General features: G+C 32.6%; 1 protein-coding gene across 1 annotated transcript in view; it reads left to right on the top strand.

Moving 5' to 3' along the window:
- LOC122517949 (cadherin EGF LAG seven-pass G-type receptor 1-like) overlaps positions 1–16,977 on the top strand; it is a 59,343-nt gene extending 42,366 nt beyond the window's left edge. Inside the window, exons 5-9 of the mRNA XM_043636583.1 lie at positions 9,960–10,219; positions 13,018–13,119; positions 13,222–13,408; positions 15,419–15,502; positions 16,777–16,977. Of these exons, the coding sequence (XP_043492518.1) occupies positions 9,960–10,219; positions 13,018–13,119; positions 13,222–13,408; positions 15,419–15,502; positions 16,777–16,833 (690 nt within the window). The 3' untranslated portion in view covers positions 16,834–16,977. The remainder of the gene's footprint in view (positions 1–9,959; positions 10,220–13,017; positions 13,120–13,221; positions 13,409–15,418; positions 15,503–16,776) is intronic.
- The last annotated feature ends 1,371 nt before the right edge of the window (positions 16,978–18,348 follow it).

The raw sequence follows: 18,348 nt of genomic DNA, 5'->3' as shown, positions 1-18,348 counted from the left end.
CTTTATAGGTTTCAATTTTTTTTCTATCTCTCTCTCTCCTTTCTTCTATCATTTTTCTTTTTGAAGTTACACTTCTTTTGGCGCGTTTGGGAAAATGTAATGGGGAGTGATTTTGTTCCGAGCGACACGAAAAAACGACACCGTGAAGTTTGTCGGTATTTACGACGCGCGGCAAAACGATTTCAAGTTTACTGCATGAAGTTGTCTCTTCTTCTTTTTTTTTTTAAGCGGGTCACCCATCCGAATACTAATCGTACTCAACGCTGCTTGACTTAAATGATCGAGCGGGAACCAATGCTATCACAGCGCCATGACTGTTGACGTATAAAATAATTCGACATATCTCCTTTATATTTAGTGTGGACTGATATCTATATTATGATATTTTATTATTCTTTCTAATATATATAATATATCGATAATAAATTTAAATTAATAATAATAATAATAAATTTTTTGTTGTTAAGTTATTTTTGAGGTTATTGAGGTTATGTTCGTTTTGATACGGCAAAGAAGTATAACTTCTTACGTGTGTACATAATTTTTATTTTGTATTCTTTCTTATATATGTAATATATCGATCGATTGAAAATATGTTTCCTTTCTTTTTTGTTAAAGTTATTTTTGAGGTTATTGAGGTTATGTTTGTTTTGATACGGCAAAGAAGTATAACTTCTTACGTGCGTACATATTTTTTATTTTGTATTCTTTCTTATATATGTAATATATCGATCGATTGAAAATATGTTTCCTTTCTTTTTTTTTGTAAAGTTATTTTTGAGGTTATTGAGGTTATGTTCGTTTTGGTGCGCAAAAGAAGTATAACTTCTTACTTGCGTACATAAGTACACACACCAGTTTTTTTATGTCTTTCCTATACTTAAATACTGACTACTTACGTGATCGACCTGCTTCAGATCGTGCGAACAACGTGTTCCTCGATAATCGACCGATAATGCAGATTAATTAATACGTGCATACCGTAACTCGAGTGCACATCATCGCACACGCACATTGCTTTTAACACTCGAGTTAATTATACTACGTTGGAAGAGCTCTCTTTATGAAACAATATTTGAAATGAACGTGTTAAAATAGTAAAGTTACGTATCGATTGTCTTATTCGTTCTACTATGTAAATTTCTACAACAATTGTTTTCAATGGAGGTGTATTCTTCGTTCGTTCACGTGGAAATATAATAAAATCAAAAAAAGTATTCTACCATATTCGTTCTCCTCGATCTTCATTGAATTTTGATAACATTTTTTTGAAAGAAAAAGAAAAAAAAAACAGCCTCACTCTACCACCTTCCACTCCCATACTATATTTAGGATTTTGTGTTGGTTCGAAAAGTTAAAAAAAAAAAAAAAAGAACTACATCAATATTCCAATGGAAATGTTTGAAGTTACAAGCGGAGATCTTGAGAATTTCAAATTTCCTACTAAATCGAGATAAAATAAAGTAATTTCATGTCTGCATAAAATTGCTACCCTCGTATTAAACTTTATAGTATATTATATACATGTATATATATATATACATGTATATATATACATATATATATGTATATATGTATGTATTTACGATTTCAACACGAAGAATCACAACCCCTTCTGTTCGATTTATGCACATATGTATATGTGTGTATGTGTATATGTGTTCTAGAATTTCTTTCCGAGTTTTTCCTTATTGCTAGGCGAGTTGTGCATGAAATATATTCGCGTGTCGAATCACATAACTCGTGTAATATAAAAACGATCTAGAAAAATCATTTTCAGATCAAGATATTTTTCACGAATAAAGACAAAATTGTAAATCAAAAGTCTCGAGTTTTTTTATAAACGAATATCATATTATTTTAAAATACTTGAAAATATTTATACCATAAAATGAGAGTCACGAAAGTATTCTTCGAAATGTTCTTAATAAGATTAAAATCGATTAAAAAAAGTTTAATAATTCTAAAAAATAACTTTCGCGATTTCTCATCAGAAGAAAATGATTTTAATAAATGTTGCATTCGAAAAGGAAATAACAATTAATTCTAATTAACAGTGGGGCTGTACAATACATATATATACATCGTGTTTATGGCAAATATTTATTAACGTATCTGAAAATAATATTCTTAGAACTGTGTAAAGAGAAATAAGAGGAAACTAGCACTATCTGAACGTCATATCGGTATTCATTAAAATCGGTTGAGAGAGCTTTTCACGATAATTGCTTTTAAGAACGATCAGTTAAAATAGAATCACCTGTTGTAGGTGGTTAGTTATAGATTTTATATATATATATATACATTGAAAGTAAATGTGTGCTATATGTAAACTTCAACTGATGCACATGATGCACCTATGTATATAGAAATATGACGACCAAATAGATTTCCACATATTGCAGTTCAATTACGAGGTAGAAGATGTGGTCAATTCATTTCCCGAACTAAAACAAACTCGAATGACATGAATAAGATAATCTTACGAATTGAACTACCTTTATATCTTTCGTAAAAAGCTAGATTGAAAGTGGATGTAATCAAGAAACTGAAGAAGAGAGACGTCCCATCGACAAGAGAAGTGAGATCGACCCCTTCTATGTATGTGTGAACGTTCTTCTTCTTCTTCTTCTTCATCTTCATCTTTTTTTTTGCTTTCTCTCTCTCTCTCTTTCATTTATATCTTTTCTCTTACTTGAAAGCAGTTCGAGCAAGTAGAAAATTTCTATCACCCAGGCAGTCCTTGTTCCGAAAACAAAAGGGGATTAGACTTTTGTCTTGGTAGAAAATGAAGCTCCTTTATTTTCAAAAACGAGAGAAATATAGAGAGAAGACATCCTTGATATAGGTTCGGATATTATTTATGACTTTTGGTCGATTGTAATAACCAGTCTAAGACAAAAGAAAATAAATCACAGTGCAAACTTTCAATAGGAATCTCGGAATAGATGAAAAGGTTCGTTTCTCAATTAATGTTCTCTTACAGGTTTGGATAATGAAGGAACTTTCAAATCACTTTGTAAATTATCTTACAAAGTAAGCTATTGAATACCACTGATATCTCACCCATTCCTCCACTCCCCTCCTCCTCTTCCTTATTTGATTATTCTTTCAGCGCAATGTGACGAAAAAACATTTATTATAAAGATTTATCCTTGAGTTAATCTTTGAAAGAGGATGCTAAGCAATTATTATTTATTAAAGTTGAGAGACATTAGTGAAGTTTACTCGTGCAAAGGAGAGAAAGGATTCGAGTGGATGGAATACTTGAAAAATATAAGTCACGAGTAATCTAGTACTTTCTTTTTTTTTTCTCTCTCTCTCTCTCTCTCTATTTCTCTTTGTCTCTCTGTTCTACATGCAAAAGTCATTCGATAAAGTGCTGGAAAGTACTCGAAAGCGAGCTCGGTACTTCGATAAATCAAGACTTTAGCGTCGTTGTTGAAGTTTCATGGATTTAAGTCTATACTACTTACACGATAAAAGAAAGAAAGAAAGAGGAAGAGAGAAAGGAAGAAAACGCGAAGCATTAAAGAGAATTTTTAAGATAAATTGATCCATTGCAATTTTGTTCGCGTGCATTCACGATAAATAAAGTAAACGTACACAGAAGTGTATCTGAGTATGTATATTAACTGTAAAATTTGGAAACGATACAAAGCCGTCTGAAATATTGTTTGCTCTTTCTCCTGACTCTTGCATTATTATTATTATTATTATTAAAATTCGTAAAATATTGGAGTACTTATATTATTAAACGGAATTTTTAATATAAGTTAATCCATTGCAATTTCATTCTATATATACACACACAGAGAAAATATAACAATAAAGTTTCGTTTTCGTAATACAATGCTGTGCTATTCGCGATATTATTTTCTTTCTTTCTCTTTCTATCTTGCGCACACATTTTTTATATTATCTGCACGATATTTATCGGAAGAACAGGAAGAGAGTCGAGAATTATAAAATTGAAATTAGAGGTTAGCTCGTGATCGGTAATTCGATTTATTCCTTTTATATTTCACGTAATATCCGGTCATATATACTCATAGCGAGTGTAATATCTGGAAGAAGGTAATATGGTTCAACCAAACCGATGCCAGATAATCCAACGAGATTATCCAGCGTTGAAAAGTCTATCGAAGATATAACTGAAAGAAGGTGATCCCTATTTCTGTATTACTTTTCTTCTATCTTCTGAAAGAGGGAAAGGGCCACGTTAGTTTCGATAGAAAGGCGGACCACGTACGTTTCTCTTCTCGTACTTTTCACTACGATTTCAACGAGATCGTACTGAAGTATCTCAAAAGGAAAGTTTAACTCCGAACTACCCATCATCCTGTTCTACCAAATGGATTAATCCGAGAAACGAAATTTCTATGTCGAAACTGTAAAATGTCCTCCATCGACGATTAAACAAACTTTCCAATGGGAATCATTATAATGGATAGCGAAGTATGAGAAAAATGTGATAAAGAGTTCACAGTGGTTTAGTATGTAACCCGTGAGAATACGAATTACGAGAGTTATTTTCTCGAATCGATAGTAAGAGAGAGAGAGAGAGAGAGAGAAGTCACGTAGGAAAAAAGGATTCAAGGTTTTTGCCATCTTCAAACTTACTTTCCCCCTTTGCTTTTCAAATGTGAAAGCATTAAAGCAGGTTTGAACTTTTGGGGTCTCCTTCTAGTAGCAGTATGATTCTCACAGAATTCACAGAATTCGGCATCTACTTACAAGCTTATCGAACATTTTCTACATACTTACTCGCATAGCATGTAAATAACTTTCCACGATATACGACTATCCTTCACTGAGGAAATCAAATCGAGATCACTGTCTCTTTGGAATTTATTAAACTGCACGTATGAGGACTGGCAAAGTTATTATTTTATTCTTTATAGGATTAACACCATCTTGCAACTCGGAAAAGCTTGCATGAAGAGAAAATTTGTTATTTAACGCTACTTGAATGTTGGATCAAACGATACATTTTCTTTTTTATGCTAGCTAGCTAGCTTTTCCGAGTTGCAAGCTGGTGCAATGCAACCAACCTTTCAAGAGAAATTCCCGGAGCCAAGTGCACTCGCAATTCTATTTCGCAATTCTATTTCACTCGATCAATTAGTAACCGCATGCGTGTCATTACGACGCTTTATTAATTGAAGTTGCGTGGGTAGAGTACGCTCCTTTAAATCATTCTCGTTTTCCATCTCGACAACACATACGTCACCCTTCTATTATATATGAGCAAAAGACACGCATTTGTAATAAAAAGGGGTTGCCAACTTTTGAGAAAACTAACGAAAAGGTACGAACTGAAGTTTTGAAACGCAAAATAGATCTTTCGAATCGTTGAATTATTCGCATTTCAATTACGTTCTCGTTAATACACGAGTATAATTTAATTATTCAATTAAATTAAATAAAAATACCCGTTTTGCTAAATCATATATATTATATATACCTATTCTTTTATTTTACAAAAATATTCCAGCTAAAAAACGCCAAAATTCCGAATTTATTTTCATACGATGGATCCGACGACGAAAAGTTTCTTGCTACTGGTCCATACAGATAAGGATGTAAACTCGTCGCGAAGAAGAAAAAAAAGAAAAAGAAATAAAAAAGACTGTTTTATATTCCTTTGAAACGACACGGACGATTAAACGAGCCTGCCACACAGAAAAATGACACTTCGATTCAGCCACGCGAATTTTTACGACGTGGGCGAGAAAACGTCTTGTTAGATTTTATGTCTCGCTGCTTTTTTTTTTTTTCTTTTTTTGTCTCGGAATAAAAAAAAAAAAAAAAAGGAAAAAGCTCTACGCGAAATGGATCGTCGTTCTGAAGCTTTAAGAACAAAAAATGTAAACCAGCATCCCTTTTCTGATTCATTCTCTTCCTTTTCCTCTCTCTCTTTCTCTTACTCTTCATCTCTCTGACATTCTCATCTTTATTACAGCCTCGTAATTGCATCTCGGTGAAGTTTATAGCCCGACTAGAAGGCACTTTCCTCTTCGCAAAAAAATAGACGAAGATGCTACGACCCTGAAAGCTACAGCCCTTCAGTTCCCACGAGTTAGTCGCGAGAATATCTGCCATATGCTTTTTTCTTTCTTTCTTTTCTTTTTCTTCTTTTTTATTTATAAACGTAAAATCTAAATTGTAATAATTTTGAAAATTGACGTCTGCCATTGGATACGATAATTTATGATAGATTTTTATATTATAAAACGTAAAATCTAAATTGTAATAATTTTGAAAATTGACGCTTGCGATTGGATACGATAATTTATAATAGATTTTTATATTTACAACTGTTATTCTATTTTCGTACGTAATTATTCCCTCCTCGAGACTGAGGAAAAAATATTGTACATCGCACTACCCTCCCTTTTTTAGGATAATTCTCATTTTCTCAAATTAAAATTGGTCCTGGTTGATAATGTTATCGTCGAGAAAATAGCTACGATTAATAAGACGAACACTCGAAAAGCCTTTGCTATTCGGTAAGTTCTAAAACGTGTGACGTAAACTATTTCGAGAATGAGCGTCTTGTGCTCGTAAATCATCCTCCTCAATATAACCGTAACTCCTCAGACCTTGCTTCCTTATCCTTCTTTGCTATATCTTATATACCATAATCGTATCTTTCTGATGTTTCAAATGTTTTAAAAAGAAGCTTTATTAAAGCTTGGAAATATAATAAACAATTGTTTTCACGTATCATTTGTATATACCCCGGTATACGGCTTTCAAATGGGCAGTTTATATTTTTATTTGAAAATATTTCATGATATTAATTGTACGAGAAATTTTCTATCAAAAAATAAGAATTTTATAATATGATTTTACATTATTTTACCGTAAATGTATAAAGAAAAGAAAAAAGAAACATATAAGTGAGTTTTTCATTCGTTTAGATTTAGAATTTAAATCACTTTTGTAATTATCGAAGGAAGCTTATATAAATTTGATGAATAATCGATAACAATCACGCGTCCTTGATATTTATGATGTAACCTGACGGAACATATTGAAACGTTAATGTTAGGGAAGTAATAATTACGTCAATTATATACTACGGTATAGAATCGTTATTATCGTCGAAGTACTTCATGATTGAAGTAACAAGCATATATTCTGTGTGAAGTTTAGGATCGTTATATCCTTCATTGATGTTTCGTCCTTCGATTCGTTGAACATTGAATATACATTCTCTAACTAAATTGTCAACGACTAACAAAGACCACGTCGTTATTACTATTTTTCATTATTTTTTAAATAATTGTACAATAAATTGAGAAACAGAGAGATAAACAGAGATAACAAGTTTTTCGTATTAATACGAATTATACATGACAACGTTCATCATATTCACAGAAATAATTCAGTGCTTATCGATCGAATTCCCTGTATTAAGCTGTACATCAATTAATAGCTTCAAACAATAGCTCTTCGATTCGCCCGAATTATCTCAAGTATAATACCATCCCTTATAAATGGAAATCCATTATTATTTTTCAAAACAATATTATCGATATAATGATCTATTTAATTTTCTTGTTTTTTGAGGTTATACTTCTTTTGGCGCGTTTGGGAAAATGTAATGGGCAGTGATTTTGTTCCGAGCGACACGAAAAATCGACACCATGAAGTTGTCGTCTTTTCTCTTCTTCTTCCCCTTTTTTTTCACAAGCGGGTCACCCATCCAAGTACTAATCGTACTCAGCGCTGCTTTACTTAAATATTTGAGCGGGAATTAGTGCTATCACAGCGCCATGACAGTTGACGCGTGAAGTAATTCAATATATCTCTCTTATATTTAATCTGGACTGATATCTATATTTTGATATTTTCTTTTTCTTTTTTTTATTCTTTCTTATATATATATATATATAATAATAATAATTATTTTTTTAAAGTTATTTTTTTTCTTTGAAGTTTTTTTTGAAGTTATTTTTGAGGTTATTGAGGTTATGTTCATTTTGTTACGGCAAAGAAGTATAACTTCTTACGTGCGTACATAAGTACGCACACCAGCTTTTTTTCTTTGCGTTTGTCTTTTAAATCGATCAGATTATAAACAACGTGAAAGAAGGATTGAATACACAAAAGTTTTCAAGCTCATTTCAAATGTAATATCATCGAAATCGAAAATGAATGGGGGAACGTTGTTCTCCTCTTCCGTTAAATGTATTGTGGTCAATAACGTTTCCTCATAAAAATCGAAAAAGAATGAGAGAGAGAAAGAGAAGAAAGAGAAGGATGAAAAGAAAAGAATTCTATGAGAATCGTCGTCTATCCTTTTTAAAAATTTAATTAGCGAAACTTGGTTGAAATTTTCGAGTACCTTTATGATATATAACGAGAGTAAAAAAGTAAATAAAGAGATAGGATCTTTTATGTGTTATATATGATCAATTATATGAATTAGTCGGAAAAATCTTCAAGATTTAACCCACCCACTTTATCTTTCATCTTGGAAAAATTTAATTGACGAAAGTTAGTCTTTGATAAAAGTAAGATTTCAAGTATAACTTTATATGCACGTGTTCATCTTCCTTTGATTTTCTTTCTCTCTCTTTTTTCTTTCATTGTCACATTTCATTGTCACTTTAAACGAAAATTACAAGCGTATCTGCGAAATACTTACGCGTCTTTTTTAATTATTTTTTATACGAAGGAAGAAAGAAAGACAAACATTGCACGGTTTAGAGTCTTAATCAACCTTGATACACGATTCTTCAGAGTTTAAATAAATTCTCGTAACCGCTTATCTCGTTCATTGTAAATTTCTTACGAATACATACACGCATACACACCTACACGCATAAATTTACATTTACACGCAAATAAACGTAGCTTGTAAGTATATAAGGAATTTTAATTAATCTCAAGCCTTTACGAATTTCACCTTACGAAACGAACGAAGAAGTTAATAAATCCAACGTTATTACTTTCCAAATATAAATGGAGAGAAAAAGAATAGAAAAGTTTCTTCATTAAAAATAAAATCAAATGAAAAAAAGAAGTAATAATACAACTACGATATTTTATATATATATTAAGTACCATAGAAATTATTATAAAAATTCGATGAAACAGGTGTTCTTACTTTTTTTTAATATAATAATAAAATTATTTGAAAATATATTTTCTATACAAAAAAAAACAAAGAAAAATAAAACTATCGTGGATTTAAATCGGTAATAAAATGAGAAGAGTTTTTAAAGAGAAAACAATTACATCATCGGGTGGGAGGGAAACGCAAAGAAAGAGACCGGAACAGAAATATGGAGCTCGTAAGAGAGAAATAAAACGGGCGAGAAACACAGCAGTAACCGGGCCGAATAAATAGTTAATCATAAATCACATGCTTTCGTATCACGTACCAGATGGGCCTTGATACATTTTTCGAAGCACGAGCGCGTCGTTAGGATGAGTTCTTAGATGGGGTTGAAACGAAGGAACGAAGAAGGAGGGATGTACGCAATACTACGAGGGATGCGAAAGTAGCATCACTTTGTACGGTCCCAAGGATTCTCTCTCGTCGTTTCGAGTTCGTGTAAAGAAAAAAAAAGAAAAAGAAAGAAAAATCTAAAAGATTTTTATCTCTCACCCTCTCCCTTTTTTCCCCCTTTTATATTTTTTTTTTATGGACGACGAATTTTCTCCGATAACGAATACACAAAAAGTTTAGGACAAAAATAAAATAGGATAAAAGAGAGGAATAAACCGTTGTACGCGAATATCGACTCGTTGATCACGTTTGTTAAATCTATTTCGACAAAAACAAAACAAAAAAATATGAAATAAAAAAAAAGAAACAAAATACGTAGAAAAAATCTTTTTGGAAAAGGGATAGCAGAGAGAGAGAGAGAGAGAGAGAGATAGAAAAATAGAAAAAGAAACGATTAAAAGTAAATCGATGCGACACTTTAATCGGCTTTTAGGATTCGGAGCTTTGCATTTCTCTGGGATTGAGCCTTCAATATCTGAGGGTATCGGTGGTTTGTTGGTTAGCTGCGATGTGCCATCATCTGTATGCCACAGTGGCCTCAATACCTCGCCGTGACGATCCACCAACCTATCTCAAATATAGCGTCTTCGCCTGGGGCGCACCCCTCATCACTCTTGCCGTGGCTACCCTTGTGCAGAGTCGAGAAAGCAACGATTTCTGGAACGTCGTAGATCTTACGCCGTTCAACTGCTGGTAAGAAAAACTACTTCTCCCTTTCTCTTTCCTTTTGCTACCTTAAGGGGTTATACGCAGTTAGGATTTTCAAAAAATCGATTATTTTTTTTTTTTTGCATTTTCGGAATGTTCATATATTTAAGTATATTCTCTGAAAATTTCAAATCGATCCGACAAATATTCTTCACTTCGTGTAAGCTGCAAACAACAATTTTTAACTATGTGTAAACGTCTCTTTGAAACTTTAAACGCGTTTTTCTCAAAACGGTATTTTCAAAGTCGGTGATCTCGATTTTTCAAAAACGGTTTAACCGATCGGTTTCGAATTTTTACACAATCTTCTTAGATATATTCCTCGGGTATTAAGTATAAGGAATAATTTCTAAAAAAATTTATTACTATTTTTTTGTAACAATTTAGAGCGAAAATTTTAGTCAAAGACAACAACTTTTTTTTCAAATAGACGCCATTTTGTCAAAAATCAAAATTTTTATTATTCCTTGGTTTTAATACCTGCACTAATCTATCCTTTAAAAGAATCCACCATATTTTTTAATTTCTATAATCCAAACCGCCAAAATGGAGATCACCGCCAAACGTCTTTTTTTAGAGGACGTTCAAGAAATCATCTACAGGAGCGGTGCAGATTAATATTTTTACATAATCGACGCGCTATTGTATTCTCAAAAGTTGCCTCTATTTGAATTACCATCACTTTTGTTTGAGAAATAAAAACTGTTTCTAGAAAAAATTCCTGAAAATACGTCTTTTTCGAGCCTCGCAACTGCGTATAACCCCTTCATAAATTTCCCGATCAAATCTAAAGATAATTTTATATCCTTGTCTTGCTTCGTTTCGTTTCGTTTCGTTTTATGGTGTAACACACGAATAAAAGCGAGAAAAATCATTGAAGTATTTACCCGAGGTTTTCTTATTCTTTCCTCCCCCCTCCCCCCTCCCCCTCCCCCCTCTCCCACGAGACCATTCTTTTCATTCTTTCATTCGTCTTTTCATCAACGAGACCGGAGCTCCATAAAGACCTTTAGATCATTTTACCACTTCCTCTTCCACAAGCACTCAACGTTCCTTCTTTCTTTCTTTCTTTCTTCTTGAATCGCGGAGATGGAAGACACGAAAGGGCGATAAGGGTTGATTTCAGAGTACCCAAGGGCTGACCGACAAAAAAAAAGAAAAGGAGGAGTATTACACGAAAGTCCTTTCTTTTTTGAGGGAAGAAAAACATTAGAGTGAGATTCGATACATCGTATTTTCGTATCATATTCAGTGAATTAAGTTACGGTAAAAAGAAAAAGAAAAAGAAATTCGTTAAAATCTTTTTTCGAAAGAAAAGGAGAACAAAATACTGCTGGTCTGACCAATTTAATTCGTTTCTACTACATGGATTGAGGATACGTGTATAAATAAGTAGTAGTAGTAGTAGTAGTAGAGGAAAAAAACAGGTCAGACCCAAGTAGGGGACAAGCAAACTGAAAACACGAACAGACCACAATCTTATTTAACTTCAACCACTGCAAAAAGTTAGACGTCATCCTTGTCTTTGTTTTCTTCTTCTTCTTCTTCTTTTTCGTATCATTTTATTCCTTCTATTTTATTTTCCGTCTTCTTTCATAAACGTAAATAATTTATGCGACGAATAAGATAATATACAGCTTTCACTAAGGAAAAAATTTACTTTATAATTATCTCATTCTATTCACGCACACATCTTTCAATAATACTTTAATACTAATATATTTTCTATACATTTTTGAATTTTCTAATCTCAATTAAACTTATTGATTACTTGTCTAATAACTGCACACAGAATCCTACTTTTTTATCTAACTTAAGTAGTACGAGTCAAGCTCTCATATATGGTCAGACATTTGTAAGTAGTACGAACAAGACCCTTATATGATCAAACATTTTTAAATAATAGAAACACAGGTATCCTTAGATGGTCAAGTTTTAAATAATTAAAGTTAGATCCGGCACATATGGTCGGATATTTTTACTAGCCGACTGCACACAGAATCCTACTATTTTCCCTAACTTAAGTAGTACGAGTCAAGCTCTCATATATGGTCAGACATTTGTAAGTAGTACGAACAAGATCCTTATATGATCAAACACTTTTAAATAATAGAAACACAGGTATCCTTAGATGGTCAAGTTTTAAATAATTAAAGTTAGATCCGGCACATATGGTCGGATATTTTTACTAGCCGACTGCACACAGAATCCTACTATTTTCCCTAACTTAAGTAGTACGAGTCAAGCTTTCATATATGGTCAGACATTTGTAAGTAGTACGAACAAGACCCTTATATGATCAAACATTTTTAAATAATAGAAACACAGGTATCCTTAGATGGTCAAGTTTTAAATAATTAAAGTTAGATCCGGTACATATGGTCAGATATTTTTACTAGCCGACTGCACACAGAATCCTACTATTTTCCCTAACTTAAGTAGTACGAGTCAAGCTCTCATATATGGTCAGACATTTGTAAGTAGTACGAACAAGACCCTTATATGATCAAACATTTTTAAATAATAGAATCACAAGTATCCTTAGATGGTCAAGTTTTAAATAATTAAAGTTAGATCCGGCACATATGGTCAGATATTTTTACTAGCCGATTCTTTTCAAGCGAACTTACTTTTATTTATAAAAAAAAAAAAAAGTATATAGAAAAGTTTCTTTTTTGTTGAGATTAACGTTAGAATTAATTTATACAAAAGCTTTAGTTCTCTCTCTCTCTCTATTTCTTTCTCTCTTTTTTGTTTTGATATAATTTATATTCAATATTCAGGTTTCTTGGAACTAACGCAACGGTCTACGCCTACGGATTACCAATCGTCCTGCTTCTCCTGGTCTCCGGATATTACCTCGTGAAAGCCGCGATCGTATCGAGGTATTGAAAGCTTCGTGAGTGAGCAAGCGAGAGCCTGTGTAACTCGCTTACTACTCATTGAATAGAACAGGATCAATATTAATCGATATCGAACTTGCGCAGGTACACGTGTAGCATGCAATTGGAAATCAAGCAACGCGAGAAAATGAAGAGGAGGCGCACGTTGCAACTGATGCTATTCCTAAAGGTTTGCCTGATAGTTGGTCTTGTGGCAGCTTGTGGTGTGGCTTCCAGAGTTTGGAAAATGCCATTTTTGTGGGCCATCTTTTGCACCGGTCATTCGCTTCAAGTAAAACTTTCGTTCGAATATTAATACGTATTATTTAATATTATATTTTAATATTATTTCTACCAAGCGTTGTCAAAAGATATTTTTCAAAATTGAACTTCATATTATTCACTTAAGTTTCATTATTTCTCCGTGATTAATTTTTTGACCTTTTTTTTGTACAATAGTTGTTAAATTAATTCAACGATATCATTTTTCTTCAACTACTTTTGAATCTAAAAAGACACCTCTTGGTCGAAATAGTGTTAAAATAATCACTTGATTTTCTTTACTTTATTTATTATCCTTTTCCTTTTCTATTCACCTATCCTTTCTTTCGATTCGTTTTCCATCTTTTTGTTCATTTTTTCTTTTCCTTCTTATCCGAAATCTGTCTCGAAATTTTATTCTTATCTCGCATCTACGCGTTACGAAAAATTCTTCGTCATTTATTGAAACGAAAAGAATAGAAAGTAGAACGTATCGCTCGCGGTTATATTTTTGCATGCAAACGAACCCACTTTATACGATCCCTTTTTTAAAGGGACTTTAACAAAAGTTAGAACGATGTTAGTATCTGAGAACGATTTCACGATACAATTATTTATTTATTTTGTTGTTGTTTCTTTATCGTATTCTTATTAAATCGATTAAATTTCTTATTCGAGTTTTTTCTGCATTCGTAAAAAAAAAAAAATCGATTATATTTTGCAAATTTTTCAAGAAAAATTCAATCGTACGGTGTTATAGCATTTGAAAAAGTACAGCAAGCACGATTCCCTATCCGTCAAAAGATAAATTGAAACTCGGCCATAAGAGAAAATTCAGAATTCTTCTTCTTCTTCTTCCTTCGTTTCTTTTTTCTTTCTTTTTCTCGTAAACTTTTCTCGTACTCGGAGTACGTTTTTTATTCGTTGACGTTCGATAATCTCGCGACCGAATCGCGAATAACTCTCGTGAACGTCGGATTTCTTTATTCCCGAAGAAAAAGAAAAGAAAAAAGACAAAAGACAAAAAGAAAAGATAGAAAGAAGAAAACTTAGTCCTAGTTAATTCGATCGAACGGGCAATAATCGTCATAGTTAAAGAAATTTACGATTTAAGGGGTTATACGCAGTTGCGAGGCTCGAAAAAGACGTATTTTCATGAATTTTTTCTAGAAACAATTTTTATTTCTCAAACAAGAGTGATGGTAATTCAAATAGAGCCAACTTTTGAGAATACAATAGCGCGTCGATTATGTAAAAATATTAATCTGCACCGCACCTGTAGATGATTTCCTGAACGTCCTCTAAAAAAAGACGTTTGGCGGTGATCTTCATTTTGGCGGTTTGGATTATTGAAATTAAAAAATATGGTGGATTATTTTAAAGGATAGATTAATGCAGGTATTAAAACCAAGGAATAATAAAAATTTTGATTTTTGACAAAATGGCGTCTATTTGAAAAAAAGTTGTTGTTTTTGACTAAAATTTTCGCTCTAAATTGTTACAAAAAAATAGTAATAAATTTTTTTAAAAATTATTCCTTATACTTAATACCTGATGAATATATCTAAGAAGATTGTGTAAAAATTCGAAACCGATCGGTTAAGCCGTTTTTGAAAAATCGAGATCACCGGCTTTGAAAATACCGTTTTGAGAAAAACGCGTTTAAAGTTTCAAAGAGACGTTTACACATAGTTAAAAATTGTTGTTTGCAGCTAACATGAAGTGAAGAATATTTGTCGGATCGATTTGAAATTTTCAGAGAATATACTTAAATATATGTACATTCCGAAAATGAAAAAAAAAAAAATCGATTTTTTTTTAAATTCTAACTGCGTATAACCCCTTAATGAAAATACGATGACGATATAATCAAATCTATAGAATTGACGCGAGTAAAATTCTTTCCACGTATTATTTCCTAAATATCGAATATTTTCCACGTTTTCGTTTTCTCCCTCCCCCCGTTTATTTTTATTTATATTTTTATTTATTTGACGAAATACATTTTTATCTCGTCGCTCTTCTAATTCGTACTTTTCAGGGTCTCTCCGTGGCACTGTCGGTCGCATGCAATTGCAGAGTGCTCAAAGTCTACGCGAGAAAATCGCATCCTCAACCGCAGCAGGTAAAATGGGGACAAAAAAAAACAAAAAAAAAAAACAAAAAAAAAAAAAAAAGAACCGACAACAACAACAAAAATAAATAACACGACTCTTTTACTTCGTCGATGAATATTCTTCGTTGTTTCTGCTAACGATGGGAATGTGTCAGGTCGAATCGATCGAATGCGTTGTTTTTTTTTTTTTTTCGTTTGAACGAGAAAAAAGGAACAAAAACGTATGACGATATTTTTTGTTGTTGTCAAAGACGAAAATGAAAAGGGTAAAGGGGTGGGTGGGTGGGGGGGGTGTTATGTAAAAAAGATGTGACAATTATTTTCGTTATCCTACGAGGAAAAATCATTTCGATAATAAGGTAAAAGCCCCCTCGGTTGGCCAGGCCCCCTCTATTGGCCACTTTATGCCACAACAGTGATTATAAATTATATGCTGATGTGCACATGGTGACAGTTTTTTAAAAAAAAAATTCTAATTTTAAATATCATTGAAAGTAATTCGGATTATTTTAAAAATATATTTAAAAACGAAAAAAAATAAAGTTGTGCAAGACTTCTGTTTTTGGATGGTTTCTTGTTAAGTAAGGTAAGGATACTGTGATTTTTATTAACCTATATTTCATTTTTGACAATAGCAACCAAAATATTTTTTTTTTCTGCAATTAACATAGCTTAAAATTATTATAGAAATTGAAAATTAAGTGATTTTTAATTATTCTCCATTAAAATATGGTGGCCAAGCATGGAGACAGTATTATTGCCTCTGTTTTTATCATTAGCCAACTTATGGCTATTCGCTTTGAGGTTATATATATTTGTACATAAAGTATTCAACTAGTTTTTTTAATACTAATGAGTAATTAATTTCTTTGTACACGAGTTTTGAATTATTCAATTTTGATTTATTTAATAAATTAGTTATTAATTAATTATTTATATTTTAAATAGGAAACATGGCCAAATGAGGGGACATGCGTGGCCAAAAGAGGGAGAAAGTTGGCTAAAAATAGGGATATTGCAAATCTATGTTTTTTTTAATTTATTATTAAAATATTTATGAATAATTTGTCTTTTCTTTATTTTTATTCAAAGCTGAAAGCTCAAGCTTACAGGTTAAACCATTAGTTTAGATGTAAGTTATTTTATTGAATGAATATCATTTTTCTAAAAAGGAAAACGGCTTAACTGGCCAACCGAGGGGGCTTTTACCTTATTACGTGTATGTGTACGAGAAATAATGTTTCTTGTTCGGCCAGCTGACTAAAGAATCTTTAAATTTACAGATCACCAAATCGAGTAGTAGCATGCAGCTGCTAGCACCTGCACCTGATCCGGTCTAGATAGAATTCTACTAGTAGGTTCCAATCTAGACTGTCTCATTTTAACAACGGATGGAAGAAAAAGAAAGAAGAAGAAGAAGAAGAAGAGAGAGAGAGTGAGAGAGTGTGAGAGATAGTATCAAGTGAAGAACATACTTTACAAAAGGAGGAAGGAGAAAAGGAAGTTACGAAGATAGATCGTGTCGTCCACGCATCGTTGCTATTTTTACATGAAAGATTAGTTCACGGTTCACTTACGAGTTCGTTACCCTGACCTTCCACGTATCGATGATTTAACTAACATAAAAAGGGTGACGAAGAATTATTATATAGGCCAGAATATCGACAATTGTTTATAACTCGGTCAAATCTTTCCAAATGACTGCTTCATTCTTTCTTTCTATCTATCTCTCTCTCTCTCTCTCTGATTTTTTTTCAGATCGCAACATCTAGTCGAAGATAACGAAACGATCTCGCGTTTCTTATACCAAAGTATTTTCAAAAAGTGGACGATTGGAAGGAAAATAAAAATAAATAAATAGATGAATTCTTAATGTTTCCAATAAAATAACGAATTTTTCGTACGATTGTAAAGAGCGGGAACGACAAGTATTAGAAATCTCGATCCTTCAGGCTGAACAACATATCATCCTTTAAATATCATAAGTTAAAATATTTGATTTAATTATTTATTTGTATTTGTTATTATACGATTTGTTCTAAACCAAAGAATCGCTTGAATATCGTGGGTTTTACCGAGGAAAAGAAATCTGTATCGAATACCGATATCGATTGGAATCGAAGGGTACAAGTATCGAGTTATGCATCGAACGTTCTAAACAGACTGATATCCAGCGATTCCTTGGTGATTGGTCTTGCGGTCGACGTTCTGTTTGCGGGAGATGCAATTAACACTCTCTCTGTAACGAGAAATCTACGCGAGATCGCATTAATGCGTTGTAACAACAACAACTACAATAATAATAATAATTAAAAATAATAATAATATTAATAATAATAATAATAATCACGCACCAGCGTAGTCTTATAATCGCATATATAATCAATAATATATACAAACATAAATATATGAAATAAATATTTTGAAATCTTTTTAATGTACCGAGATTATTCAAAAATTAATCCGTTTCGATCGACCAATAGGAGTTGTTCACCCGTTCAATTAAAAAATTCATGCAAATAAGGTAAAGGATAATAATAATAAAAAAAGAAAAGAAAAAAGAAGATACGAAAAACTCGCATCGGCTAAGAGACGACTACACGTTCTCTTCCTAACAATAAAAAGAAGAAAAGTGGCGATGATGGTAGAAGAGGTCGAAGGCTTAGTGCCTTTCGAACGAGTCGACTATCCGTGTCATTTCCCTTCGTCCCGTGACCATCCCTGACGTTTAATTATCGGAAACGAGCACCGCGCAACGACGAGGCGACGCAACCAAGTGCATCCATTTCATTTGGTCCACTTTGTTGCACCGCCAACTCGCGGTAGTTCGACGGTATACCCCTTCCCTTCCCTTC

The sequence above is a fragment of the Polistes fuscatus genome, unplaced genomic scaffold (genome assembly GCF_010416935.1).
Source record: "Polistes fuscatus isolate 324 unplaced genomic scaffold, CU_Pfus_HIC Scaffold22, whole genome shotgun sequence".
Classification (NCBI taxonomy): Eukaryota; Metazoa; Arthropoda; class Insecta; order Hymenoptera; family Vespidae; genus Polistes; species Polistes fuscatus.
The sequence above is the reverse complement of the archived record's forward strand: the minus strand, read 5'-3'. Positions and strand labels throughout refer to the sequence as shown.